The sequence below is a fragment of the Zerene cesonia genome, chromosome 29 (genome assembly GCF_012273895.1).
Source record: "Zerene cesonia ecotype Mississippi chromosome 29, Zerene_cesonia_1.1, whole genome shotgun sequence".
NCBI classification, from domain to species: domain Eukaryota; kingdom Metazoa; phylum Arthropoda; class Insecta; order Lepidoptera; family Pieridae; genus Zerene; species Zerene cesonia.
Window position 1 is genome coordinate 6,577,467 of NC_052130.1, and position 26,192 is coordinate 6,603,658.

Genomic DNA, 26,192 nt, shown 5'->3' on the forward strand with positions numbered 1-26,192 from the left:
TTTTGTCCTGTTTCAATCCTTCGATCCATGTTTTATTCGTTCTCAGTTCTTTATAAGCTTTCTTTGTGCCCCCCGTTTATGTTTATTATTATTATGAATATAAACGTACTAATAATCCAAACCTAGAAACTCCGCTGTGCATCCAAAGATAAATCGCAGAAGCATAAAAACATACGTAAACAAATATAACGTTTTAACAAGTAGATTTTTGGTATTTAAGATTTAGCTGTATATATTTTTATTTAATATTTACATATGAATACTAGCGATCCGCCCCGACCGTATCCGTGGTACATATTCCTATAGCACTCATAGATCACGTGTACATTTAACGAGAAAATAACTTTTGATATCAGTCAGATAGTATTTTCTTGTGTTTGTTTGATTTTACTCGAGTATTATACGTTTAGAAATCAAAGACTTATAACGGATTTTAAACAGGATTTATTCATTATATTATTAACCCGAGCGTGCTCAGGGGGAGACCACGCTCGCTATAAAATTTTCGAAACGTCGGGTGATAACTATTAATCATCCAAACTATATCTCAACGTGTTTAAAAGGTATCTAACAGCCAGCAAATCCAAATTCTACTAATACACCACCGTCATTATACCTACCTACGATTTAAAATGTTAAAGAAAGTCCATACGCTATAATAACATAACAATATCCCTCTTATTATAATTTTTTATGCCATAAGCGAGCAACCGAGCTGGTGGTTCGCATGTTGATGAGCGATCACCACCGCCAATGAACATTCGCAGACTTAGGACCTCTGCGATCACGCTTCCCGCTTCTAAAGAGAAAGGGATAAGGAAAGGACTGACGACTGGAAAGAAGGAATAGTAAGGTAAAGGAAACAGGTCTCCTCTTGAAATTACTCAAACCATACATCGCACACTGCAGCTTCCGCCAGCCGAACGGCGTCAGGCATGAGAGCGCCCGCGGTCCAATGACCACCTGCGCCAGCGACCAGCTACTTCTCGCTGGTGTGAAGGTTAATGTTGTTGATAAACATATGTTAATAAGTTCGAGTGTAGTTCGTTTCGAAAGTTTGCTTGCAATTCTGTTAGCATTGACATTTATTCGTTTTAAATTACATAAAACTTGTTTTATTGAGGTGTCGTTTAATCTTTTGAAATGAAACATATTATTTTTATATATATATATATGTATTTATACTTCACTAGACGCTCACCCAAGTCAACTGATATCCTGTATGTATAAATAATTTCATCAAAATCCATTTAGTAGTTTCAGCGTGATTGACGGACAAACATCCAAACAAACAAACTTACACATTTATAACGTTAGTGTGAAGTGTGATAACTCATTGTACTCAGAATGCAGTGCGGCAGAAAAGGGATAAATGATTTTAGTGTAGCAATGGTGGTTTTATGGATATAAGTCGTTTGTTCCAAACAACATAAGACTAAGTTTATTATAAATCAGCGTTGAGTGGTCAATTATACAACAATTAAGTGCGGAATGGAGTTATTGGAAAAACCCAACGAGAATTTACATTTTGCCATGCGTTTGTTTCACTGAATTTTTCTAACGCGTTAAATTGTTGATTTTACATAAAGCAGATTTTATGTTTTTTTAACATCATGCAGATAAAATCATCTATTAAAGCAACACCTGACTGTAACACTAACCCGCTAACCACAGCCTAGACCAAGGGCAATTACCAATGACCTATGCATGTTGCATTGACAATGGTATACCTTGATGTGTGTAACCACAACGTGGGTTTATATTTACGCGAATTGGAAGTTGACTCAAAACAAAATTACAGTCGAAAAACACGACAGACATATTTTTTTTACATAAATTACTAGCGGTCCGCCCCGGCTTCGCCCGTGGTACATATATAGCCTATAGCCTTCCTCAATAAATGGGCTATCTAGCACTGAAATAATTTTTCAAATCGCACAAGTAGTTCCTGAGATAAGTGCGTTCCAACAAACAAACTCTTCAGGTTTATAATATTAGTATAGATTTACAGTAGCTACTACAAAATAGTATGGTGGGGTTGTGGTACGTTCCCTGGTGCGAATTGGCCGAATTAGTGCCTAAATGTGCTCGACTCCCGCATTCACATCATGTATAATTCAAATAATCTCGATTAAAACACAAACACAAGCAAATCCAGTAGAAATGGCTTGTATAATGTATTCCAATCGGAATGCAAAAGTATGCGGGTCGTATCACAACGTATGATCTAGTTACTAGATAACTCTTGCATTATTATCTATTGCAGTCACGTTGTAAAAGTGCATGAGGCATTTTACATATATAGACACATATTGTAAGACTTATCAGACGGATTATTTCAAAAATTCCTACTATTAATTTACCGCCTGCTAGAACAGTGGTTACCTGGGTTGGATCCCCGGTGAAGACTCAAAAATAAAATGTATCGGTATAGACCAGGGCCGATAATTTTTGAAACCAAATTAAATAACAGTGTATTTGGGGACATAATAAGGTAAGTTTTTACCAAATTATGTAGAAAAAAAAAATTTTTGAAAAAGGTATAAATAAAAAACCAAAAACTTGGTTTTTTGAATTTTTCACCTAAATTTTGAGGTTATGTGAAAAAATTGCAAATACAAAAGTTGTAGATCTTTTTATTACCTACAACTTTGCCATTCAACTTTTTTCCATAGGACTTGTAGTTTTGCCGGAAATCAAGATAAAACATTTTTTTCCCTTAAAAATCACCCCCTCCCACTTCTCGAACTCGGATCGTCTGTAATTTATTTTTCCTTTCATTTTTATCATATTTCCCACCTTTTCTAATGGGTTTCATCCTACTGTAATTTTTTTTCATTTTTTACCATTTTTAAAGGCTTCGGCCCTGGTCTAGTCTGGCTGATCATCTACCTGGACACGGGACTGGACACGGGACTTCACTTTTTTCGTATCTAGGAAATAATAATAATTATACCAAAGACTGAACGACTTTCGTCCGTAGGTACGGCATGAAAATGGATATTTTCGTCAATCGTACCTACATACATCCTACTATCCTATCCTACTAATATTATAAATGCGAAAGTTTGTAAGGATGTGTGTGCGTTTGTTGCTCTTTCACGCAAAAACTACTGAACCGATTGATTGCAATAAAATTTGGTACGAAGACAGCTGGACAACTGGAATAACATATAGGCAACTTTTTATCCCGATATTCCTACGGGATACGGACTTACGCGGGCGAAACCGCGGGGCGCAGCTAGTACTAACATAGTTCATTAACAAAAAACTAAAGCATCTTCACATAGCCAGAACCAGAACAACTTTAAAGTAAGACTTACTCTAAATAAAAATAGAATAGTTAATATCGGTTCGCCTAGTCGAAAGCTATACCAAACACAAAAAAATACGTCCTTCATTTGTTGAGGTCGGTTGAAAACTTGCTTTTGAAAACAATAAATAATTATTATTCATACAAAGTATTATCATTACCGAATCGAATTTACATTCACAGAAACTGTTCGTTCAACGAGCTCAAAACGATCTCCAATAACTGTTAATACAATTTTATTGTTATTGCATTCGTTGAACTCTCAAGGCAAAAAATGAACTCCACCATTTATAACAATATGCACAAAATTTGATACAAATTATATGTAATAGCGATAATTAAAACAATATAACCTTACGAGTACATCAGTTATTTTTAAATTCCTTAAGGGGACCGCATTAGAAAAATCCGCATCTTATAATGCCTTAAAATGTACCTATTACATTAAAAAAAAAACATTTAAACTGTTCGTTATAGTTACTTCAGGGCATCGAATATTAAATTCTGTCATTGGGAAATCAATCACGAACACAACTACAGATATCAAAGCAAGATCACGATCAGATCCAATTACTATCTTCGAGTATAGACTATAAAACGCAGTAGTCTATCTAATAAAACATACACACTTGGTCTATGTGTGTCTCAGTATATTAGCTTGATTAATTATCATTGCAAATGTAATATGCCGAATAAAGTGTGACTATATTAATTGTAATTAAGTATTTAGTATTTATAGATTAGAAATATTTAAATTTTGTTTAAAAATACTGATAATCAACATGTCCATGTGTTAATTGCTGTTATTCAAATTAATTGTAACAGCAGTGAAACTGGCTTAACTAATCGAATGATGCATTTAATTTTACTTACAACAAATGCTTCCAAGAAAATGAATACGTGAATACTTAAACAGTCATTGCTAATGATTTAAGATAACCGGAAATATGTCAGTTCTGGTCTCATATCGCTAAGCTCTTTTAAGTCTATTAACATGACGATGTTGCGCATTGTTATGGGATCAACTCCAATTTTGGAATCAATTCTACCTCAATCTTATCTGTATACTGATATCATAAAGCTGAAGAGTTTGTTTGTTTTTTTGAATGCACTAATCTAAGGAACTACTGGTCCGATTTGAATTCCGAAAAATTATTTCAGTGTCTGATAGCATATTTATTGAGGAAGGCTATAGGCTATATATGTATCACGGGCGAAGCCGGGGCGGACTAGTAATACAGTCGTTGAACAAAGATGTTTCTAAAGTCAAGTAAATCATGCGGGGCGAGACGCGGAAAGAACGAGCCCGAACTACATACGCCATGTTGTTCGCTGCTCGGGACGCTATAGAGGGGGTGTTGCGCATATGATTTGATGTATTTTTCACCATGACTACTATTAATTTTTGGTACATTTGGGACAACCATATTTTTCGGCACATTTTACTTCGAGATCAAAGGCGTTGTAGTACTCCATCGCTGTCTCTGCCTGCTGTGGTTCTATTATGTTCCCTAATAAACGCTAAACTTTGTGAGGTTAAGTGTATGGATGCGTACAATAAACTGCTAAAAGAGTTGGAGACGCAAATTTAATCTGGTTTAACCATTCCATTTGAGTGAAGCCACGAAATGAAACTAGCAGTTAAATGATACTTAAACTACTTATTCCCTTGAACTCTAGTCCTATAGGTTGTACAAACAGTGGTTCTATACGACCTCCATATTCCTAATTGATGGTAAAAAGAAACTGTATTCGTTAACATATCTGTTACACCCGACAGTTAACTTGGCGTGGTTAATTGATACGTTACAATGCGTAACATTGTTATGTTAACCGACTTCAAAAAGGTTAACGATCCGATACGTGTACTTATTTTCAAAGTTGTTTGCGCTAAAATTTATGATCGCCCATTATTATTGTTGAAGTATTGCTGTATTCACGATTTGCTGTGTAATATTTGTATATAAATTAATAGTTGCCTTTTAAGTGCATCCATTAACAGGAGAACCAGATTGGCTAATGTTTCAATTTAAATTGTTGTTTAATTAAACAATTAACTCGAAAACGATCGATCCGCAAATGAAACAGTTATCGTCCGTCCTGATGTGAAATTTAAACATTATTTACAGAAGCTATTTCACAAAGAAGACATTTTAGCAATTTCTCAGCTTTCTTCATGATAGTATCATAGAGCCCTAGTAGTGCGGGATTAAATCAAGATGCAGTCACTATTTAGTAATCTATGCCTTTACTTTCGCCGCACCATCAGCTGGAATGCAACGCCAATTAGATGCCCTTTCATATCAAAACTGTACAAAATAAAGCTCTAATAGTACACAGTAGCACCCGTATGTCTACCATCCATCACACACCAAGACATCAAAATATTCAATGGGCAATTGTTTTCACCGTCGCCGACAGAAATATTTCGGGCATAGAAAATTATGCACTTTCGATTTTGATCGTGGTTACCATTTAAATGAGCCTAATCGTGTCGATTTTCGTTTTCACTCATTACTCTATAGTCTATTATATCAATTGTGGTTTGTGATAGTATGTATCGCGTAATCTCACTTCCTGCTGTCTTATTTATTTGTTATATACAGTATATAGTGTTATGTATAATCATGCTTAATCACGCAACCAATAGGTACTACTATATGCAGCGATTGTTACGTGCTATTTGGGGTCAAGATAAGAGATTATATTTTTGACAATTATTAAATTACTGAGCGAAATTTTACAGCACAGTCAAACCTTGCGTTCATACACTTTAAATTAAAATTTTAAACAAATTTCCTAACAAGCCATTTTGTTTTCTTAAAATTCAAACTCATAAAATAAATTAAACTTACAATATCTGAGTAAAAGTTACGAGTCAAACGCAGACCTTTCGTAATTAATCAATTTCCATAGGATTATCTAAGCCAAATATCTGGAGCAGAGTTCAACCAATCAGCTGTCAAAGCGAAACAAAACAAGTTTGCGCCGCGGTTGTGCTCACGTAACGACCGGCCCGAGCGTAACGACCGGTTTGCTTCAATTCTATTGACATTTATAGCATGCTTAGCATAATATTATAACGTTTCTTAATTTTGCTTTACGGTTTCATTGACCTTCGTTGGACGATGCATGAAAAATGCAACGCTCAAGGTTTACGGAACTCAGATGACGGATTAACGAGGACCTCATACTAAAGAAAATGCTTAAAATATAATAAAAGATCGTGCAGTAATTTTCAGCTATAAAGTGGAAGTATTTACGTCTTCCTAAGTATGTGACATTGCATTTTCGAAGGAAATTGCATGCAAAATACTTTAAAATAACAGACAATGATGTTTTAATAACTTTGAATGAATGACGTGGTGCAAACTTTAAATATAAACGTTGGATTGGAAATATTTTACTACCGACGTCCCAAAAAAGATGCACGTTCTCAATTCAATTGTTGTTTTTTGTTTCTTAGGCTACTCCATGATTCCCGGGGTGTTTTGAACCAATTGACGCGATTCATTTTGTTTGATGGGCATTGTTGTCATTTGGTATCATCTAAAAGATCTCAATCAATCTAACAATTTTAAATGAATTCGGAGTGATACCCCTGGGGACGTAGGTGAACTTTTATTTAGAAAAGAATTATTTTTATAAGGTCGAAAAAGTTTATGATGACAGCGGAATTTGATTGGATTACGATTTTGATTACAGCATTAAATGTATAAGAATAGGTTATTTCTTCGATTATCATTTCTCACGAATTTAACCTAAATTTACATAATTGACGTAAAGTTTCAAGAACAACTGATAAGAAGAGAAAATATATTATATATTAGTGAACATATCTCAAGTTATTTCTGAAATCAGAATTGCCAGAGAAGGTTCAAACAAGACCCCAATAAAGTGAAATAAATCATTTGTCAACAAACTTCAAAAAGGAAGGAAGATTATCAAAAACGAATTTTTCTGTTTTGTTATCTCAAGCCTTTTAACTTGGTGAACCGATTTTTATTCTATTATTTGAGAGCTGGTGCCTCCCAAGTGGTCTTATTTCAATTTGGTCTAATTCTGCCAATTGGAAGGCGCTTCAGTATTTATTAAAAACAATTATCATAAATGTCACACTTTCTGGCAGCGTAAGTGAAACTTAATACCGTCGTGAGCTTAAATATTATATGAGTTATAGTTATGTAACACCATTGTAACAAGAACAATGGTTTAGGTCAAACTTGAGTCATTTACGCGATTATACAGCGTGTAGGAAGCGGAAGGGCGCGAGCGAATGTTTCTAAACAAACGGCACTTTGTTTCGTATCGTTTTGGGAAATAGTTTTTAGTGTGAATTCTGAATTGAATGATGACTAAGCTGTGGGATCGAAAATGCAAATGTTAAAATGTGCTGTTGGAACCCACAGTTATATTACATACATATAATAATATGGCGGATATCGAATATATTTACCTAATTATAATTATTTATAGTCTTTTATTATTGCGGTAAAAAAATATCTTTGTCACTAAGTCTCCGTCAAGACTAAAGATGGCGCTGATACTTTTGCTTGAGCAAATCTACACAAATGTGTTAATTACGTAATAGAATTTAGACCGTCGTATAAATTTATAACGATGTATGCTGGCATAATTCATGGAAGGATTCTGATTCATTATCTATATAGGTACCTCATTTAATAATCTAGAACCTTTTCTTTTCTTCTTGTAGTTCAAGGTCATAATTGTAGGTAACTGTTACGTTCTGCCCTGCGTCTCGACATAACATCATACATTATGCGTGAAAGCGAGTGAAAAGCACGCAAGCGCATAGTATGGGAGGCACGTACAGAAATTAACAGAGATTTAATTACTCAATTGTACTTATTGTATTGCTATGGAGGTGTGATTGTACAAGAAAATTACGCACTGGATTTTAAATTATTGAAACATCAACATCAGCCCATACAAATTATTCCGACTGCAGGGACGCAGGCCTCCTGTGAGGATTCAGGCCATAATCGTAATCCACCATTTGGCAGATGTCGCATATTATCGAAATTTATGTTTCTTGGATATGCCGGTTTCCTCACGATGTTTTCCTTCACCATTTCAAGCAGTAATTCAATGCATAGATAAATTCAATAATCTATTTATTTACTGCACGCTAGCTTGATCTCGGACCCCCCACTTTTCGATTTTAGTCTAATGTCCGAATTATTGAACACATTATATTTATTGAAAGATTCAAGAGTATGATATTCTTCATTCAAGTCTATGAATTCTACCAACATCCACTGATAAATGCATAAAAAAGCTTGAGCTTTACATTAAAATGGATTTAGATTTTATGAAACTGTTACTACACTTATTTTTTTACAGTTACCTCAGTCGTTAACTACACTAATTGCTTGGTTCTTAATTAGATTTGGGTTTAGGGGGTAGATACATGAAACAAAATGTAGGTAAAGAATCCATATGATTCTTGACCTACATTTTGTTTTATGAAGTGAATAATAGATTATTACTTTGACAAAAACAAGTGCTCTAATAGATGGAATTAATAGATAAATTTAAAGAAAGGTTCAAAGTTACTTTGAGACCCAAGAAAGGACAAAGGATAGTTTGTAACCTATGGAATCCATATTAATACTGGGAAAATGATTCAAGATTATCTCTTTTTCTTTGATACGCAGGCAGGAACTGCAGGTGGAACTCTAGTTTTGAAATATTCCTGACACTATTTCAGTCAAGTCTGACTTCTATTCCAGTCTATGCTTTTTATTTCAACAAAGCTACAAACCAATACTCATAACCTATAAAAAAGACTTTAAATCAAACTTTTTATATAGTACCAGCTTTTGCCCATGCCTTCGCATGTATTAAATATATTATGTAAACCTTCCTCTTGAATCACTATCTATTAAAAAAAAACATTAAAATCCATTGCATAGTTTAAAAGATTTAAGTGTACATGGGGACATAGGGACAGAGAAAGCGACTGTATTTTGATGATACACACAACAATTACATGATCAATAGTAACTTTCATGATTAAGAAACATTTTTACTAAATTTGAGACAGCTTTTAGAAGTACGAAACATAAAAGAATATCAAAATATCAAATTCCAAAATAAAGATCAATATCAAAGTGAAGCAAGCTATTGTACTGTACTCATGTTGAAACAGTGTGAGCTGACACACAACTAGTCATCTGTTACATTTCAATATTCAAGTGTTGTAACTTAGTTTCAAGCCTGGTGATAGCCTCTTAGTGAATATATCTATACTAGGGGCTCATATAACCTTAAGTGATGATAAGCTTGCCAGTTTTAAGTATGAATGCATTTATGTAATAGAGAGGATGGCAAGTTCCTTTGCTAAGCTAAGTTCTTTGGCTGAGTCCAGGGAAGTTATTTAATATTCTGTACTAGATTGAAATGATTTTAATTAATATTTGTAACTAAATCATTATGGCACTTGACAAACCTAATAATTATAAGATGATATGTATTGTAGTGAAATTTATGAAGAATACAGCAACTACTGCATACGGTTGTTTCTTACTGTTAATATACATTATTTATCATCAGGTAGTCATAAGTTATACTCACAACAACAATTTAATTTTTAAATGTCTTTCCTTATATTTTTGTGGTGATGAGTGAATTTAAGTTTGCATATTTATCTGATAAAGTTACAGGTTTTTTTTATAACACAATGTAATTAGAATATTTTATAAACAATAATTAATACGCGTAGCAGGATCTATTGGAATTAATAAAGTATAAAATATCTATAAAGAAGGTCAATCAAAAATGTTTTAGCATCTCTACAACGAATTAACAATTTGAAACTCAATAATCATAGTCTAATATACAAAGGACACACCCTAGCAATTATTTTCCTTTCTTTTATTTTTTCACAAAAAAAAATTACTTACCTCAAACTTTAAAACTCACTTGTCCGTCGGCCTTGTTTAAATTTTGAACAGGATATGTACAATTCTCAGTTACTTTCACACACAAAACACAAAGAGCTTTTTAGTATTTTTTATGATATTTTTTCTTTAATTTATCACACATTTAATAACTTTATCACTTTATAAACTTAACATAAAATTCTTAAAAATTTGCAGCGCTTGACTGAATGTTGATGATTCCGTCGACAACAGATTACAATTGACATTTGCGTCACGTTCACGAACCACGGTTCGAAATGAAGTCGACAACTGTCAAAGTCCAAGAAACCATAGAGAGACAGAACAGACAATAAACATTTTTCGTTTCAGTGAAATTAAATATGAAGTGCTAATCTTCTACTATATAAAAATGAGGCGGGTTTTCCTTCCTGACGCTATAACTCCAGAACGCACGAACCGATTTCCACGGTTTTGCATTCGTTGGAAAGATCTTGGGCTCCGTGAGGTTTATAGCAAAGAAAATTCAGGAAAAATTTGAACAAAAAAGCGAGAAAATAATTTTTTATATAAAGCCATCTGGTGGCGAAACGGAGTTCGCCGGGTTTTCTAGTGTTCAATATTTTTTAATTGTACAAGTGGATACGTGTACAATTAAAAAATATTTTTTTGATGGTGGTTAAAGTATCGGGGATGGAAATGTTAAAATAGATACCTACTTTACCAACGTTTAAGTTATAACGTAAAAAAATACTTGATTATTAGGATGAATTATTGGAATGAAACAAAAATTTATGAAAATCTTTATTACCACAAGTTTAAAAGAAATAACAATAAAACAATAGTACCTGGATGACCGAGCTTTGCTCGGTTTAACTTCGTGAAATTATATTATTTATAAGCGTTTTTTCCAAGATCGTTTAGGCATTTTTAAGTGAACACATGCATTAAAAAGACACAAAACAATATAAACAATTAGTCTAACCTCAAAGCAAACACTCATTGACTTCGTCCTATTTGTTAAAAAAGTAAGTTTAAGTCGATAAAACACGAATAAAACACGAATATGACATTTTCTAAAAAAGATTCCTAGCTAGATCGATTTATCGCCCCCGAAACCCCCTATATACTAAATTTCGTGGAAATCGTTGGAGCCGATTCTGAGATTCTAATTATATATATATATATACAAGAATTGCTCGTTTAAAGAAATAAGATATTCTATAGCACATAACATCCTTAAGCTGATGATGGGTTCTTAGTTTACTATTTTATGGAAGCCCTATATATTTTATATCTTTACAACCTAAGCTTTCTTTGAAGGTCTTGCACCAAAAATTGTAGAGCCAACACGAACTGTTGTGGCCCCCAGTTCAATCTAAAAAAGAATTTTATGTTATAGTAACTACTATTTATTTATATTATGTTGGTGGTTGCAAATACCTCACAATATGCAATTGACTTCAAAGGTCATTGCATTTCAGTATTATATAAGAATCTGTTTTATATTTAATGTAATCAAATTACTCACAGCATGTTCAAAGTCTGTTGACATTCCCATGGACAATTCCACATTATTCACATCTAAGTTCAGATTCTCACATACTTCTTGTCTACATTTAGCAAGCAATAGGAAATCTGGATTTGGCCCTCTTGATACATCATAGTCATATTGGCCGATTGTCATTAGCCCTTTAAATTCTAAGTTGGCACAATTCTCTAAGACATGCTTCACTAATGTTGTTGTTTGTGGTGGCTCTATACCATTTTTTGCTGTAAAAATGTCATTAGATCACTTTTAAATAACCCAAATCATATTGAAAATAGAGAAATAATTAGAACTGTCTTTTGTCACACTTTGTATTATAGAGCATATACAGAATTGTGCCCCATACCTTCCTCTGCACTAGTATTCACTTGTACCATAACTTTCAACTTGTCATCAGTCTTTCGAAACTTCTCCCACTGTTTATTCAAATTGTCAGCAAGTTTAGCTGAATCCACTGTTTCAACAATATACAAGTTGGGAGATTGAAGCAATTTATTGATTTTATTTGTCTGCAAGTGACCAATAAAATGCCATTTTATATCTTTACAATTTTCCAATATTTGTGGGTCGTTAGCTTTATCAGCTAGCTCATTAACGTAATTCTCTCCAAAATGACGCTGTCCTGCTTCATACGCTTGTAGGATGAGAGGAATTGGCTTGATTTTGGAAACAGCAACTAGAGTTGGTAGTATTTGAGGGAGATCCTGAAATTACAGAATTAACACACATCAGTTAGTGAATGCAACAATTTTTTATGTCAGAGCGGGAAGCTGAACTGTTGGATATCCTGTTTGAAATCAACTAGGTAGTTTTGACCTATGAACATTTAGAGAGATGAGGTATATGAAAACACATTGCTGGCATCTTAAAATGATAAGAGATAAGGAAAGGCATGGACTGGAAAAAAACATGGTATCCAATCCATAAAGATTGTAGATATGAGGGTACAGAGATGAAAAACTCAATCCAAAAATCTGACCTTACTTCTCCTTGATACAGCACCTTCAATGCGACCCAAGACGTTTTTCAAACCATACATTATATCAACTTCTTGTTCACTATCTCCGGACATAATCTAATGCTTTTCAAAATTTCTAATTCGAATTTATTCAGGAACAACAATAACTTTTGCTCTGTAACTATAATTTTCAATTTTAAATTCACCGGTCAAAGGCTCTGGAACGTCGCTACTTAAATAATTTTAAATTGCTTCTATATTATAAAAAATTATCGTTATTATTGCTTATCACTAACGAATATTTCGAAATAGATAAAAATATGTAAATTATATAGCAGAACGTAGAAACAGAAATTTTAAACTTCAGGGTCACTCAAGACTCTAGGGTCAATATTGACATTCTTTGATATCTAAGAATAATCATAAATCCATACAAATGACATGTGTCATGACTCATGTACTATGTAGTGTGTGATTGGCATGTTTTGTCAGAAACTTCTAATAATGACAAATGAAAGCGAATCACAGAATAAGAATTTATTTGCTACTATATAGGATAGCCCATAGACTATACACTTATATATATTTTGGTAGCCTCTCCATATTTGCTAGAAAAAAAAAACAAAGCAGTTTACTACTATTTCACGCCGGTTTTCTGCCGGGGTATGGTACTTCCCCGGTGCGAGATGACCCAATTGATGTAGAAAATGTAGAAACTGCTTTCCGAACGGCGAACCTCTAGTAAATGTAAAAACTGTGTAAAACGACGTTTCAAAAGTGCTTCTATAAGAAGTCTAATTGAATAAATGTTTGAGTTTAGGACCTATACATGTGCTTACATGTATAGGTGCTAAATGCTTATTTAGATTCCTGATTTATGAACGATTAGTACAAATGTCAATGTTACATGAATTGATTTTCTGTTTTCGTTGTCGTATTTTCTTGTTTGTATATTGCGTTTCTCTTGCGGAAATCGGTATTTACAAATTAAAATGTTCATATATTCTTCAGTTAAGTAAGAAATAGCAATGAACGTTCTCGAGAAGGCCGAGAAGGCCCTGGAATATTTAAAAAACTACGAAGGTGTAGCAAAGTAAGTGCTTTAAACTTTTTTGTGTTCCTAAAAGTTTTTGTGGGTTTTTACGTATAAGTGTTGCGTTATTACAGAGCTCATGAGTTACAAGCTGCAGCTGGGACACTGGGCCGTTGTTTGGGAGCTCTCGGCACACGACAGAACTGCGCTAGGCATTATGCAAATTTACTTAGTGCTGCTGTTCCAACTTTGCTTGCATTGGCTAGTCATGAAAGTGTAAGGATCTTCTGTTGTATCGATAATTATTACAATCTGTTAAAGCTGTCTTTTTACTATTGAGAATATTGTTTGATTTTGTCTAACTAGCTTTTGCCCGCGACTTCGCACGATTTAAATTTGGAGTAGTTTAATAGATGTTTTACATATAAACGTTCCTCTTGAACCACTCTATCTATTAAAAAAAACCCTTTCAAAATTGGTTGCGTAGTTTTAAAGATTTAAGTATATATTAGTGACATAGGGACGAAGAAAGCGAAATTGTTTTATACTATGTAGGGATAAAAAAAATAAAATTTTGTGAAGTGTGTAAAAGATTATTATAGTAACAACTGCTACATAAATTCCAGGCTGAGGTGAGACTTCTGGGAGATGAAGCTCTCAACAGAGTTGTTGTTGGTGGATTTGCTTTCAACTCTTATAAGACTAATGCCATCCTACTCAATCAAATTGAGGTGTCCAGAAATGCACGGTAAGTCTTCTCTTCAGCTTTATAATCAGACTCGCAATATTATTATTGCTTATTATTGCTTTATGTAGCATTGGTTAGTCTATTGAAAAGCTGTACTATAAATGCTGACTTCTTTAGATGGATAAGAGCATCATTAGCCCGGATATGTCTGGGAGACAGTTGGTTACGCCCTGGTATCGGAAAAATAAGATCTCAGGCTCAAACTCTGTTCCCCAAGCTGAGTGAAATTGTGCGTACTACCAGTGAATTGCCACTTATCGCTGAGGCACTGGAAAGTAATCTACCGAGGATTTTGAATGCGTTAGCTGAATACACTACTGATGAAGAGATACATGGTATGCTTAAACTAAATATTAATTGTATATATAGATATTGTCTGTATTGTTGAACTATAAAAGCTGTTACAGTTTATCCCTTTTTCCGTTAGAACAAGGTATTCCTTGTTATATGTAAACAAATATCTTAGTAAAAACTAGTTCTCAGTTCTAACTAGAGAAAACATATTTATAACTAATTGTTACCAGTTAGAACTAGGTGTAACAAAGGTTCTAAGGAAAGAAGAGTTGAAAGTATCTTCATGAACATTGAACTGTAACAAATGTGAAAGTAGTTACTGGAGATGTAGTTTCAATCAGGAGGTTTTCTGCAATGAAAATCTTGTTATAACATAATTTAAATCGCAATTAAGTACTAGTTAATTAAGTGAGTTCTTCTGCAGAGCTGTCGACTGCACTGCTTGCACACGTGCAGTGCGGCGAGGCGTCAGTGCGGCGCGCGCTGGGCGCCTGCCTCGCCTCGCACTGCCAGCACCGCGAGACTCAGCTCGGCGCCGTGCTGGATATGGGATATGGTGAGTGCCCTGTGTTGTGCTATTGCCTGTTAATTTGGCTCCTCACGGTGCCACAGAAAACAGAGTTAAATTAATGAGTCTTTAATAAGAAACAATACTACTTGACCTTCTAAAATTAACCTGCAAAATTAAAATGTAAGATTCGTTTTTGATGATACCATACTATTTTTTTCTCAGAAAAATTGTGGCCCACGGCAGCTGAAGATAACATAATTATTGGATGGTTTTGCGTTTTCAAAGCTATCTTCCAACAGAACGAATTCAAGAAGTTCAATGAAAGCAATGTGTTCTCTGTTCAGGATTTTTTAGAAGTAAGTACTGAAATGCTTTAGATGATGTAGTCAAATCAGTTTTGTCTCAAGCCTTGCTTTAAAATCTCAAATGAGCCACTATAGAATTTTTGAACGGCTCTTGTAGGACCAGTAGTAAATTTAAAATTATGTAACGATTTTAAGGCACGTCTGTAGGAAGCCTAGTTCAATAAATGTCTTTGGTGTAAGTTTTAATAAAGTTTCGTATTAAAATTTCACCAAGTTGTAATAAATTTGTTTTCGTTCCAGCTTTATCAACTGTGCATACACTACATTGAACTAACAACCACGGAGCACAATGTGCAAAACGCGGTACTGGAGTGTTTAACCGTACTGATATCTCAAGCTCGTCTCGGTTATAGGAAAGCGTTGCTGGAGAAGCACCCCAGTCCTGTGTGTTTGGATTCAAGGACCAGTGTGAAAGGGCATAAACGGAATTTCAGTGAGTATTTTTTACGTCACTCGCTCATTTGCAGTTTAAAAATAGAAATGTATAGAAGTGTAATTCACACACATAAAAGTTGACCTCTACACCAAAGATAATATGTAATCAGTCTTTCAGTTGTCTGTATTTGCAGATATCATATTTAGAGAAATTTTAAGCACTTATTGATTGTTGAATAATATTTACTTGCTACTTATTGCTATTATTTGAATGTTACAGAATTAATGAAATAATATTTGCTGGTGGAATTAAAATGTAAATTATATATGTGATAAAAATATTTTTTAACAAAATCTTAAGCGCCCAAAAATTTTCAGAACTAAAACCGGCTTTAAAATAAAAAGAAGTAATTATCAAGCATTCTCACTCTTAGTTCTTATTCATTACAATATATTTTTATCCAACTGTGAAAAAATAATAAAAAATAATCTTTTAGAACTAAGAGAATAAATTAATGTTCAGGCTGGCCATGCCCCCATGTTATTCTACTAATTTATGTCAGCTGAACGAATCACAGAACAGACGAAATATTTCAAGTCGGCATCTTCTGGGTTTGTGTGAGTGTTGCGTTGTATTACGCGATTCGTGGTGTACGTTCTAAACGCGAACTAAAGTGTGTGTTAACTTAGCGCGGTTAGTCGCGATTATCAAGTCTCCCTCGAGCAACGGTGTTATACCGAGCTGTTATTGCGCTCAGGCTACACGAGCGCGGTGTCGGCGCATAGCACGCACAGCACGCACAGCGCGCACAGCACCGCTAGTGGGGGGGGCGGTGCGGGCGGTGCGGGCGAGCTGGCGCTGCGCGGCGCGCTGCGGCTCGGCTCGGCCGCGCGCCTGCACACACCCTCGCACAGCTCGCACGAACTGCCCATACAGGTGATCGCGGATACTATGCTCTCCTGTGATATTGTTCTCTATGATGAAGGGTGTGTTCCATTGAGATAACCAAATAGCAAATTCAATCGAATGGAATTTACTTGAATAAGTTTATGTTTGAATCATTCATGTGTCTTTGTGTTATGTAATAAATATAAATAAAAATTCGCAGCCCCATTGCCATGGGAAGCTTATTTCATAGGATATCTGACTTACGTTACAAATGACTAGCATTAAAAAATAATAGATCCTAATGTATATATGTATACCTTGCACAGACCCCGGACACGCCGCAGAGCGGTGAAGGTGGGGGCGGCGCGGCGCCGGACGCGGGGCAGCTGCTGGGCGCACTGGCAGAGCGCCTGCAGCACTACGCCGACGAGCACGCGGATACCGATGTGCGGGATTGTGACATGAACGTACGTCACCGCACTTGTTTGTACCTGACTAATGGCTATACTTTACTAGCTTTAATTAGCTACGCGGTCCGCTCGCATAGTCAAAGGCAAAAATGTTTTACAACACTAACTTTTCAACGAGAATTGTATTCTATAATTATGCAAACTAAACACGTTATGCTTTGAGATTGTTAATGACTTGTTATATGAATAAATGAACACCAAAACCAAAAATAAACAGATCAAGGTTTGCCCTTTTCAAGTACCGCTTCCGGATTTTCGGGGTTTATCCCACGACAACTCTTGAATCTCAAACTTTTTTTGTACCGAATTTTATCTAAATTGGTTCAGTAGTTTCGGCGTGAACAAAATACCTACAGACTGACTAATAAACTTTCGTATTTATAATTTTGTAGGGTGTAATTATGATCTGATTTTAATCATAATAATTAGAAGACCATAGATCAAGACAGCACCCCTATTCAAAGTTTGAATTTTATCCGTGTAACTGTGGGATCAACAGAGACGTTTTGCACAGATAAATATCGGATCAAGTTCAGACGATGACGTAAGACTGAAGTACTGCGCGAGATTGCTCGTTTACAAATTCCTGCTCACCGGTTGTAGAGGGCAGCTGGTGTCGGACCGGTGAGTGATAACTGCAATTGTACTAACACTATCTACTAAGTAACTTGTTTATTAAATATTAATATGCAATAAATGTCTCTCTAAGAAGAAAATACTCAATTATCGTTTATAATTGAAAACAACTTAGATGTTAACAGTAACTGTTTGATTTGTTATAAAAAATTGTATGTTATTTGCAATCACCCGTGACAATTGTGTAATTCTTCTAATATGATACTAGGTGGCGCTGTTTTCATTGCCATAAATGAAATAAAAAAATTGTTTCATAAATTGCTGGTTAGTTATATATTAAAACTTAAATAAAATGACCCAGGTCTGTCCGAGTGTCTGTGAAGTCTTCAGCACTGTCGTGTCTAGCGGAGATCCTGCGGCTGTACCCGCAAATTGCAACACTGTACCTCGATAAGGACGCTGATACTAAGTTTCTCAATTATTCTAGTAAGTGGTGTCAATGAAAGAAATAAATGTACACGTATATACTTACAAGAAATACACTCTGTATTGAACTGCATCCAAATTTTATACAGTATATTATGTAGTTAATTCGTCAAACGACCATTATAATTCATTCCCAGGTACCTCAGAAGGCGCCGAGTCAAACCAAGACACCCTCGACGAGTTCATTTTAGAACGAAACGTTTGCTTCCAAGACTCCCTCACAGAGTCCCTTAGCCAGGATCTGCTAAAAAGTTGCGACAGTACGCAGCAGTCGAAGAACTCGAAGGACACGAAATCAATAGAGAAGTCCCTGGAAAGTGAGTTGAAAAGCCTCAAAGATGCACCCAGTAACATGCTGGACAGCAAACTGATCGCCAGCGAACTCAGCGCTGACACCAACATGACGAACAGCAATTTCACCACCAACTCCACTGACGAGCAATCAACTGGATATCCGATGTCGAGTAGCGGTGGCATCCTATCTTCCAGCATCGATCTGGACATGAAGTTCGACCATTTTGGTGACTCCACCAATGTCGAAACGGTCAAGTTCGACAAAGAGTTCGATAGACGACCGAAGAAGATTGATGTGATGTCGATGAGCGAGGATCAGTGTGAGAGCGAAGTGGAGTATCAGCATTTGAGCGATATCTTGTTGTTGGAGAACCACAGCGACCCTCAGATACGGGGTTTATTGAGGGTTTGCTTGGGCCGCTACCTGGTGGCCGCGTTGGAGCTGGCGCACGGGGATTACAACCGATGGAGGAGCTACGCCTCGCTACCGAAGGATGTTGCTGAGGTCCTGAGCGTCGAAAAGCTGATGGAGGTCATTTTGAAGGTACACTTGTATTGCAATTTGCTTCGCAAAACGTTCCTCTGTCCGTTATTAGATAGGCACTAAGGCATAAAGAAAGAATAAATTATCATAAGAAAACAATAACTCTAAAAGAAAAACTTACACTCATTTGTCCCAATGAATTGTTTATTCTCGGTTTTTTTAACTATTCACTCTGCATTTTGATGGATGTTACCTGAAGCGTATTGTTACGAGCAGGGTCTCTCAGACGAGATCCACTCGGCGGTGAACCACACGCTGGGCGCGCTGGGCGCGCTGAGCGGCGCGCTGGCGCACAGCGCGCACGCGCCGCAGCTGGGCGGCGTGCTGGCCGCGCTGGCCGCCGCGCGCCGCAACCCGTACTGGCTGTGCCGCCTCAACCTCGCCAGGCTGTACGAGAAACTGCCCTACGCCAGGTGCGTGTGCAGCTGTGCTCCCTCCTCCCCCCCCCTCCCCCAGTGCTAAGGAATATGCCTTTGATGATTAAATGCTCTATTTCAAATGGATGCTGATCCAATAATTTCAACTGCAACTAATCCCAGTTCCGTTTAGTTCGCTCGAATGGCTTATTGCAAGTGGGTGGTAAGGTGTAGCTGCGGTCATATTACTGCAAATATTGGAGGACACCTAAGTGGATTTCTCCAGCCTGAAACTAATGAATATAGCAATTTAATCGGGTATACACAGTTAGTGAGAAAATCTCACTATACAAAACATCATCCGCGCATTTTCAACGAAAATAGCAGTTTAATAACAGTTTAAACTTTCAGATTATTCATGCTGAGTCCAAACTACAAGCAGCAGAGCAAGGTGATAATGGACACTCTGTACCAGCTGCTCGCCGACACCGACCAGAAAGTACGGACTGCCGCCGCGAACACAATCGCTGTGTGAGTTCTTTGAATTGCACTTGTTTCAAATTCAAATATAAATTTATTGGGGGACTATTTGAAATGAACTTTCAAGTGTCAAAACAAGAAACGCATTATTTATTATTGACAAGTCGTTGCTATTACAGTTTTTTACCAGCTCATCTGGTAAAAAACTGTAATTGTCTGTAAATCATCATAAAAAGTGAAGTACCTTTTCCCTTACTGGGGTATGGGACAGATGATATACATCTGTTTCAATGATCGATTTTCTTTATGGACAGGTGATCAGCCTTCTGTGTCCTGCCGGACCGAGACATTTTTTTTGTGCGACCCCATCGGGAATCGAACTCAGGACCCCTCGGTTCTAAGCTCACGTGTTAACCACTGTACCAAGGAGGCAGTCGAATTCATCATCATCAGCCCATATTTGTTCCCAATCCAGGGATATACTCGTAGGCCTCCCATGAAGGTTCACGCTATTGTCCATCATGTTGCCACGAGCAGTTTGGTAGATAATAGGTCTTAGATCTTATATTTTTTTTTAAATAATAATTATGTCTATGAAAGTTTTAGTTTTACTTAATTTTTTAATAGGAATTTTCTTGTAATAACGTATATTGTCTAGACAAATCAAACAAATGAACACAAAAACCAATCGATAAAAATAGTCGAATTGATAACTTTCATTATCAATAATCGATAAGATTGAAAATAATAAATTCAACCAAACGAAAATTTTGATAAAGTAAGCTTTTATATTTTGTTTTTGAGACTTGAATGTGAGGGACAAACTTGAAGTTAACGAATAAGTGTTGAGGGTGTTACCGGCGAAATTGCTCAAATCGAATGTTGTGCACACTGCAGCATAGCCCCGTCGCTGCACGTGCCGGCGCGCGCCAGCAACACGGCGTGGCTGGCGGAGCAGGCGCGCTGCGCCAGCGCGGCGCTGGCGCTGCGGCCGCGCGCGCCCGCGCTGGCGCCGCTGCGCCGCCTGCTCTGCCTCGCCGACCTGCCGCCGCAGCTGCGCGCGCGCCGCAGCGCCGCCGCCGCCGCCGACGACGCGCTCGCCGAGCCGGTGGCCGCCCTCGTCGTGGCGCTCATGGAGACCGGCTGCAGGAACTTCGCGGTGAGTTGCGTGCCGTTGGTACGGAGACGCGCCAATACTAGCCAAGCGAAGCGATATGTTATTGTGGGAGTCGTGCACGCTTCGGCACGAATTGGGCCAGCTCGCACCGGGGAAGTACCACACCCCCACAGAAAACCGGCGTGAAATAGTGGCATGCCACTGCGTTTCGTACGGTGAGTGGGGGAGCCGGAGGCCCGTTTCCTTTTCCCCACCCGTCCTAGTCCATTCCTTCTTTCCAGTCGTTAATCCTTTCCATTTCCCTTACCCCATAAAAGCGGGCAGCGCATTCACAGAGGTACTACCTTTGCGAATTTTTATGGGCGGTGGTGATCGCTTACGATCAGGCGAACCACCAGCTCCGCTGCCCGCTATGACATAAAAAAAAAATGTAGAATTTGTGAAATTAAGATCGGTAGAATTAGGCCTTGTAGATTCAAACTCTTGGCTCCACATGAGATCCAATGGGATATTTTTGTTTTTGATACTGATCACATAAAGAAGCTACCTGAAGAAGATGCGTAGAAAAAAAATTTCTCTATAATGTAACATTTCCCATATATTGAAATAATTTAATATAAATGACTGTTCGTTTTGACAGCAAGGCGCAATAGAAGCGCTCCGAGCGCTGTGCGTCCGCCACCCGCCCGCGCGGCACGGCGCGGCGTACCGCGGCGCGGGCGCGGCGGCGCTGTGCGCGCACGCGCTGGCCGAGCGCGGCGGCGGCGCGCTGTGGGCCGCCGCCGCGCTCGACGTGCTGCGCCTGCTCTACCCGGGTACACACACCCCAACACCACACCACACACACAACACACACGACACACACAACACACACAACACACACAACACACACAACACACACAACACACACAACACACACAACGTGCAACCCACGAGACTCACAACACTTTTGACACTCACGATACAGGCATATCGTCATATGTCACACACACACGCCATGCATGGAAGGCGACGCATACATCACACATAATAACGACGAGCCTACGCACACGTCACACGCGACACGCTGCACATACATACGCATCACTCATGATACACATAACATCAGACATGTCACACGATACGCGACACACACCTGACATGCACTTCACCGATATGATTTTTAAATAAAATTATGTTTTTTTTATATAAAATCAAGCATACTATATTTACATGTGTTTCAGTTGAAATCGACTACATTATGCGCAACAAAACCAACAAGGACATATTCGAACGCGACCCACAAGAAGTTAAAGAGAGATGGCAATACTTAGAGAACGAGAGAGTTGCAGCGCTCTCTGAGAAGTTTCTACAAGTGACACTCAAAATGCTTAACGTTCTGGTACACTTGATAGAGGAAGTTAACCCTAATATACATGTGAATAAGAGCAGTATTGCTCTGCCCGGCAGTCCAGTAAGGAGGAAGACGCAAGGTGGGTGATTGTTTAATGGATTTTCTAAAACCCAATGCACATATAGAAGATCTATCCCATATTTAAAACTGGAATATAATTTTTATCAAATTAAATGCTTTTATTGTGGAATAAAAGTATATGTCAAATTTTTATATAAAAAAATGCACTTTAATAAATGATAATCCACATTATATCGTTAATATCCAAGATGCGACCCCCCGCAAGAGCAGCATCACGCCAGAGTCGGACGACAAGACATCTGCCAAGAGGAAGCCCACCGCGCCCGCCAACACGCTCAAGGCGAGCTTCGCCGGACACTTCGTGAACGAGCCCATGTTCGTCAAGATGTACGACAACTTGAGGGCTACGTACTCTAATCATAAGGTATTATGGGTTCAATGCTTTGGGAAACGAGAATCAAATAATAATAATTATAGCGTATAGATGAAATAAAGTTTTTCCACACATATATAGTTTTTCACGTACATAGTGTTTGCTTACGATAGTCAACGCTAGGAAAGTCGTAAAACATTTCCAAAAAAGATTACGATTTTTAACAGGTGTTCAGTCAGACAGAACTCAAAAAGAACAGAACAGAAAAAGAATTGAGTTTTTTAACTGGTAACTTTTTTCATTTTCTTAACCGAAATTTAATCCTGTCATTTTTTTTAGATAAACCTGGATCCAAAGAGCAGTATCTTTTACGAGTTCCTCTCAACCGTGCTCAATTCGCTGGCCATACAACTAGAACTGTCCACCGAAGTCGAATTCGGGCCTCTAACTGAAGAATTGCTCTTCTACCTCAAAGTGATAATGCCCCTTTGTCCCGAAAACGCAGTGTACTGCGTCACGCAACTGCTCAAGTGCCTCTTCGGTACCAACATAATAAATCAGTATCAAGACTATCTGAACATAGCTGATCCGGTGCCCAAGAAACAACCGGCGAGTTTCTACGACGATGTCCTGATGGTGAACAGCCTGGACACTGAGACAAGACGCGATAGCGTGTCCTCTGAAGGTAGTCAAAAGGAGACCAAAGACCCGGAACTAATAGAGGAGAGGCGGCTGCTGCTGGCGATAGAGAATTTCAATAAGAACCGAATGGATCGCAAGTGGAGCGCCAATAAAAAGGAGTTGGAGAGATATATACGGCTGTTCGAACCGGTTGTGATACAGGCGTTGAAGGTATGCGATTTAGAAATGTTCACTTTAGTTTTTCTATCTTGTACAGCACGTGTTTTATCTTACAACATAAATGAAATGACTGAATGACTGTTAAAAGAAAACGAACAGTATTTCCACCAATATACTTGTAAAATTTGACAACTGGCTTGGAATAGATAATTTGGTATAGGCCAAGAATAAATTTCCGATAAATAAATTCGATTGGTGTATTTACTTTGCGCTTACTTGATAGTTAGCGCAAATTGCTAAAAGCCCTTACATATATCCAGGGTGATCCAATGAGTATATATAAGTGTGGTGGACGTTAGCGTAACGGTAGTGTGGTGCGTGTGCAGATGTACACGCTGCAGAGCGGCGCGGGGCTGCAGCGCGCCGTGCTGCAGCTGCTGTGCCAGCTGCTGTCGCTGCGCGTCAACTACTGCATGCTGGACAGCGACCAGCTCTTCATCGGCTTCCTGCTCAAGCAGCTCGACCTGCTCGAGCACCACGAGATACCGTCAGTTGCATTCTCTGTACTAATATTGCAAAGCTGGAGAGTTTGTTTGTTTCAACGCGCTTATTTCAGGAATCACTGATCCGATTTGAAAAATTATTTCAGTCCTAGACATCCCATGCATTGAGGAAGGCTATAAGCTATATATGTACCACGGGCGACGCCGGGGCGGACAGCTAGTTTATACTAATATCGTAAAGCTGGAGAGTTTGTTTGAACGCGCTAATCCTATGAAAAGCTGGTCTGGCTGCTTAGATTATGTCATCGGCTGCGACGTGGGTAAAACCGCGGGACACAGCTGGTATTAAGATAGTAGTAAGATAGAAGGGAGAAGAGGATGGGAGAAAAAAAAAATCAGTTTTGTTTTCTGGATTTTAATTTTAATTTAGTTTATTTTAATATTATGTAATGCCGAACGATATTTCTTTCAGTAATTGCTGTGAACTAGTCAACAGTATAATGTCATTTCTGGTGCAGCTGTCGTCATCGAAACACCACTCGAAACAAATTATAGAAATTCCTAAGGTAAAAGGTTTTTTAAGCGAATTAAAATTCCCCTTTTTTTTGTTTGGTTTTGTCCTTGTTTGTTATAAAGCTATATTTAACGATATACAATCTGCTCGGCCGGGCGCAGCTGATCCAGCTGTGCGACGGGCTGCTGGCGGCGGGCGCGCAGGACGCGTGCGCGGCCGGCCTCGAGCCCGTCGCGCTGCGCGTCTTCTCCTCGCTCGGCGCCGGTGAGACTGCCCACCCCCCACTGCTTCTTATACTTTAAAGAGCACACTCAAATCCCCCTCAAACTTAAACTCATACTCAAACTCATACCCCAACTCAAAGACTAACATTTCTTTTTATTCAATAAAACTTCTTGAAGAAGCACTTCATAACACAATTTTAACATTTACCAGCGGCATTCTCAGCGGGATTAAACGCTCCGAGTGGGTGTGTCCGGATAATATTGTGTAAATTAGAGTTTTGTACTAGATTTCATGTATTATCTCCAGGGACCGGCACGCTGGGTCGCACACAACAGCAAGAACTGCAAGCCACTCGGGAGGTGATTTTCTATATGCTGCAGAAAACTATGCATTTGCCAAGGGTATGTAACTTTGTGTCTCTTACGTTTATTATTAATATGATCCATGGCATAGTTTCTGTTGTGTTTCTTCTCCATTCTTTTATTATACCGTTGGTTTATTACTATGTTAGATCTCGTCACGTCTCGACGGATTGAAGTTTCAATGATTTTTAAATGTGTCTTCCCTGTATGGGTACGAGAGACATCTGACGGTGCGCATGTCATTGATGATGTAATTTTTTTCTACACACATTGAATGCACATTCTATGCGTAGTAATTCGTAGTAAATAAATAAAAAATACCACTAATTTCTGCTGCGCAGCATTTTCTGGGTACATTTTGTTGTGCACAATTTACATAGCATGACTTGCACTAGACGGTTTGAGGCGCGTGCGCAGGTCGTGGAGCTGGTGACGTGCATCCTGGCGCTGAGCTCGCACGCGGGCGAGGCGTGGCGCTGGGGCGCGCAGTGCGGCGCCACGGCCGCGCGCGCGCTGCGCGGCGCCGCGCCGCGCCCGCTCGCGCGCCTGCTCGCGCGCCTCGCGCCGCACCTGCGCGACCAGCCCGACCAGCCCGCGCTCGACCTGCTGCTGCGCGCGCTCTTCGCGCCGCCCCCGCAGGTGAGCCCGCCCCCCCCACAACAGCGCCCGCTCGCGCGCCTGCTCGCGCGCCTCGCGCCGCACCTGCGCGACCAGCCCGACCAGCCCGCGCTCGACCTGCT

At 38.3% G+C, this 26,192-nt stretch overlaps 3 protein-coding genes across 3 annotated transcripts in view; 1 reads left to right on the plus strand and 2 right to left on the minus strand.

Moving 5' to 3' along the window:
- LOC119837819 overlaps window positions 1-10,482 on the minus strand; it is a 25,648-nt gene extending 15,166 nt beyond the window's left edge. The window contains exon 1 of the mRNA XM_038363590.1: window positions 10,240-10,482. The gene's annotated coding sequence lies outside the window, so the exon portion shown is untranslated. The remainder of the gene's footprint in view (window positions 1-10,239) is intronic.
- A 524-nt stretch (window positions 10,483-11,006) lies between these two features.
- On the minus strand, window positions 11,007-13,157 carry LOC119837785 (pyridoxal phosphate homeostasis protein). Its single transcript, XM_038363540.1, has 5 exons — window positions 12,744-13,157; window positions 12,111-12,468; window positions 11,747-11,988; window positions 11,432-11,593; window positions 11,007-11,058 (listed from the first exon to the last, which is right to left on the minus strand). Exons 1-4 carry the CDS (start codon window positions 12,834-12,836, stop codon window positions 11,522-11,524), a joined length of 765 nt encoding a protein of 254 aa, XP_038219468.1. The 5' UTR covers window positions 12,837-13,157; the 3' UTR covers window positions 11,007-11,058; window positions 11,432-11,521.
- Window positions 13,158-13,640: 483 nt separating this feature from the next.
- Window positions 13,641-26,192, plus strand: part of LOC119837775 (huntingtin-like) — a 30,043-nt gene continuing 17,491 nt past the window's right edge. Inside the window, exons 1-24 of the mRNA XM_038363527.1 lie at window positions 13,641-13,815; window positions 13,890-14,031; window positions 14,382-14,503; window positions 14,621-14,838; window positions 15,222-15,353; window positions 15,531-15,664; window positions 15,914-16,106; window positions 16,807-16,985; window positions 17,264-17,404; window positions 17,922-18,031; window positions 18,345-18,469; window positions 18,607-19,307; window positions 19,524-19,720; window positions 20,075-20,194; window positions 21,041-21,302; window positions 21,901-22,075; window positions 22,484-22,732; window positions 22,923-23,098; window positions 23,387-23,899; window positions 24,235-24,395; window positions 24,824-24,917; window positions 25,027-25,129; window positions 25,397-25,491; window positions 25,870-26,091. Of these exons, the coding sequence (XP_038219455.1) occupies window positions 13,751-13,815; window positions 13,890-14,031; window positions 14,382-14,503; window positions 14,621-14,838; window positions 15,222-15,353; window positions 15,531-15,664; window positions 15,914-16,106; window positions 16,807-16,985; window positions 17,264-17,404; window positions 17,922-18,031; window positions 18,345-18,469; window positions 18,607-19,307; window positions 19,524-19,720; window positions 20,075-20,194; window positions 21,041-21,302; window positions 21,901-22,075; window positions 22,484-22,732; window positions 22,923-23,098; window positions 23,387-23,899; window positions 24,235-24,395; window positions 24,824-24,917; window positions 25,027-25,129; window positions 25,397-25,491; window positions 25,870-26,091 (4,629 nt within the window). The 5' untranslated portion in view covers window positions 13,641-13,750. The remainder of the gene's footprint in view (window positions 13,816-13,889; window positions 14,032-14,381; window positions 14,504-14,620; window positions 14,839-15,221; window positions 15,354-15,530; window positions 15,665-15,913; window positions 16,107-16,806; window positions 16,986-17,263; window positions 17,405-17,921; window positions 18,032-18,344; window positions 18,470-18,606; window positions 19,308-19,523; window positions 19,721-20,074; window positions 20,195-21,040; window positions 21,303-21,900; window positions 22,076-22,483; window positions 22,733-22,922; window positions 23,099-23,386; window positions 23,900-24,234; window positions 24,396-24,823; window positions 24,918-25,026; window positions 25,130-25,396; window positions 25,492-25,869; window positions 26,092-26,192) is intronic.

Bases quoted from the DNA above. Each gene is read 5' to 3' on its own strand.
- LOC119837785 (XM_038363540.1), bottom strand. From the start codon at position 12,836: ATGTCCGGAGATAGTGAACAAGAAGTTGATATAATGTATGGTTTGAAA. The intron at 12,469-12,743 runs GTCAGATTTTTG...CTGTAATTTCAG, and splicing joins CTGTATCAAGGAGAAGTAAG to GATCTCCCTCAAATACTACC. The intron at 11,989-12,110 runs GTATGGGGCACA...ACATTTTTACAG, and splicing joins GAATACTAGTGCAGAGGAAG to CAAAAAATGGTATAGAGCCA.